The 2,833-nt window shown below is 61.9% G+C and overlaps 1 protein-coding gene across 1 annotated transcript in view; it reads left to right on the forward strand.

The window, feature by feature from the left end:
- The first annotated feature begins 2,214 nt into the window (after window positions 1-2,214).
- Window positions 2,215-2,833, forward strand: part of PCDH7 (protocadherin 7) — a 471,716-nt gene continuing 471,097 nt past the window's right edge. The window contains exon 1 of the mRNA XM_011994273.1: window positions 2,215-2,833. Within this exon, the coding sequence (XP_011849663.1) occupies window positions 2,273-2,833 (561 nt within the window). The 5' untranslated portion in view covers window positions 2,215-2,272.

Raw genomic sequence — 2,833 nt, forward strand, 5'->3', positions numbered from 1 at the left:
CTCTGGAGTTTGATGTTCTCTCTTCACTACTGCAGCCCGTCATGGTTTTTCAGAACAGAGTGGCTTTCTGGGCTCTTGTGTGTTCCCCAAGACCCCGATAACCATGTCCTAACCAAGATGCTAAATCGCGAACCGGAGACACTTTCCGAGTGGAGGGGGTGGGGGGAGGACGTCGTCTGAGAGAGAGGGAGAAGGAGAAATCTATCCTGACACAGCTCGAAAAGCTCTCACGCGTGAACTGGGCATTAGTTAAGGGAGGAGGAAATTTACCAGCCCGAGGGAGGGAAAACAAGTCCCCCAGAGAAGAAGACGGAGGTACTCGCTGGGGGGCATTGAGCTTTGGCTTAAAGAGGTCTGGCTGGGATTGGGCACACTTTGAGCGGCCCCTGGAGCTGAGGCTGGGCTTTCCCGAGCGCAGAGGCTGGCTGACGCTCCCTCCCGCCTCCTTACCCCGGGCCCTCCTCCCTCGCTCTCTCCCTGTGTGTAGTTTCGGCGGCTGGGCAGCTACTGCCGCCGCCGCTGCAGCAGCAGCGTCAGGGACAAGCCTGATCCGTGAGCCAGCGAGCTCCCAGCAGCAACCACCACTTTGGGCAACTTGCGGGTTTCCTGCTCGCGGGTAGCGAACGGGAGCTTCCTACTAGCGGTTCAGTGTCTCCGAGCCGCTGCAGCCTGAGTGGCGGCGGGAGCGCCCGCACCAGACTCTCCCAGACGCGAAAGGGACGAGACAACTGCGGAATTCACCAGCCGTGCCAGGGCACTTCCGAGGCCACAAACGACTGGCACTTTTTCTCCCCTTGGCAAACTGGATTTTTTTTTTTTTTTTTTAAAGCTACTTGGCAGCTGTCTCTGACTCCACCTCCCCTTCCACCCCCGCCCCAAAGCCTTTGGCTTTTCTTCGGAAATCCAGACAGAATTGGGCATCTTTGTTAATTGCCGTTGGGGACGCCCAGCCGTGCGCTTTCGCCGGCTAACGTCGCCTGTGCTCCGAGCCTGGTTTGCTCACCTTTGAACTGCAAAGGGATCAAGTTCAGCTCGAGTTCCCTGCATTGGGACTAAGAGGAAGGAGAGAGAGCGTGCAAGAGAGCGAGTGGGAGAGGGGGAAAGGGGAAAGGAGAGGAGGGAGGAGAGAGAGGAGGGAGGAGAGAGAAAGGGAGGGAGGGAGGGGAGGGATCGAGAGAGAGCGGGGAGAGAGAGAGAGAGGCTGCAATCTCCTCCCTGAATCGCGCACAGCGCTGCAGATCCCACTGCTCCGACATGCGGGCCGAATGCAGGTGAGAAAAGGCACGGACTCTGCGGCTGCGAACCCAAACTTGGGCACCGCACGGTGCGCACGGCTCAGCCTTCGCCCCCGCGGGCGAAAGGCTGCTGCGGTTTCAGGCGGCGGCTTCGTGACTAATGACCTTGCGCAGAGTTGTTAAGAAAAAAGAGAAACCCGCGCTCTCCGGGGTGAGAAGGGACTGACTCTCTGGGCGTCTCTGAAGATGGCTCGGGCTTCTCTTTGGCGCGCCGGGGGGACCCGGACGCGGACTGCGCTGTGAGGCGAGTAGTCTCCACTGCACCGTGCCCGAAGCGACGTGCCGGGGGATTTTTCGTTCTCTATCTGTTGACTGGCTCCCCCGCTGCCTGAGCAGAGTCGGAGTTGAGACTGGCTTGTTGCTGGCCCCAGCGCCTGGTGCAGGAAGCGACTCACGTTTGCCTGGGCGGCCGGAGTCGGAGCAGAGCCTGGGTTTGGAGTGAGTGTCTGGAACGTGAATTGGACTCAACTCGAGTAGCAGCAAAGACCGGCGGGCTGGCAGGCGGGGGAGGCTGCAAGCTCGTTCTCCACCTCTTCCCAGCCCCACTGCCCGTCTGCCGGAGCAGTTCTGGCCCCTTCCGACAGAGCGGGGACGAGAGCCGGGGATTCTCCGCCCGCTGCGGGGATGACTCTGGGTGGGGGGGCGCCGAACCCGCGGCGCGCAGTGTCCCGTGAACTGTGAGTACTGCGACTGAACGGCGGCCGGCAAGCGGGCGATTAGCACCCATTGCATGAATTATGAAACAATAACTTTCGGAAGAAGCAGGAGGGAAAAAAAAGCATCTATCGCTGCCCTCCCACCTTCATTCCCGGCCGACTCTCCACGCCGCTTTTGCCCCCTCCCTCCCCTCTCTCTCGCTCCTTCCTTTCCGGGAGAGGGGAGAGGACTGGGAGGAGGGCAAGCGGCCGGCCCCGGAGGAGGGGGGCGCCGGAGGGGGCTGTGGTTAGAAGGAGCAGTAGCAGCAGCAGCAGGAGAAGATGCTGAGGATGCGGACCGCGGGATGGGCGCGCGGCTGGTGCTTGGGCTGTTGCCTCCTCCTGCCGCTCTCGCTCAGCCTGGCGGCCGCCAAGCAGCTCCTCCGGTACCGACTGGCGGAGGAGGGCCCCGCCGACGTCCGCATCGGCAACGTGGCTTCAGACCTGGGCATCGTGACCGGATCGGGTGAGGTGACTTTCAGCCTGGAGTCCGGCTCCGAGTACCTTAAGATCGACAACCTCACGGGCGAGCTGAGCACCAGCGAGAGGCGCATCGACCGCGAGAAGCTGCCCCAGTGTCAGATGATCTTCGACGAGAACGAGTGCTTCCTGGACTTCGAGGTGTCGGTGATCGGGCCCTCGCAGAGCTGGGTAGACCTGTTTGAGGGTCGGGTCATCGTGCTCGACATCAACGACAACACGCCCACCTTCCCGTCGCCCGTGCTCACGCTCACGGTGGAGGAGAACCGGCCGGTGGGCACACTTTACCTGCTGCCCACCGCCACTGACCGCGACTTTGGCCGCAACGGCATCGAGCGCTACGAGCTGCTTCAGGAGCCCGGA

Source organism: Mandrillus leucophaeus, unplaced genomic scaffold (assembly GCF_000951045.1).
Source record: "Mandrillus leucophaeus isolate KB7577 unplaced genomic scaffold, Mleu.le_1.0 Scaffold45, whole genome shotgun sequence".
In the NCBI taxonomy this organism is placed as follows: Eukaryota; Metazoa; Chordata; class Mammalia; order Primates; family Cercopithecidae; genus Mandrillus; species Mandrillus leucophaeus.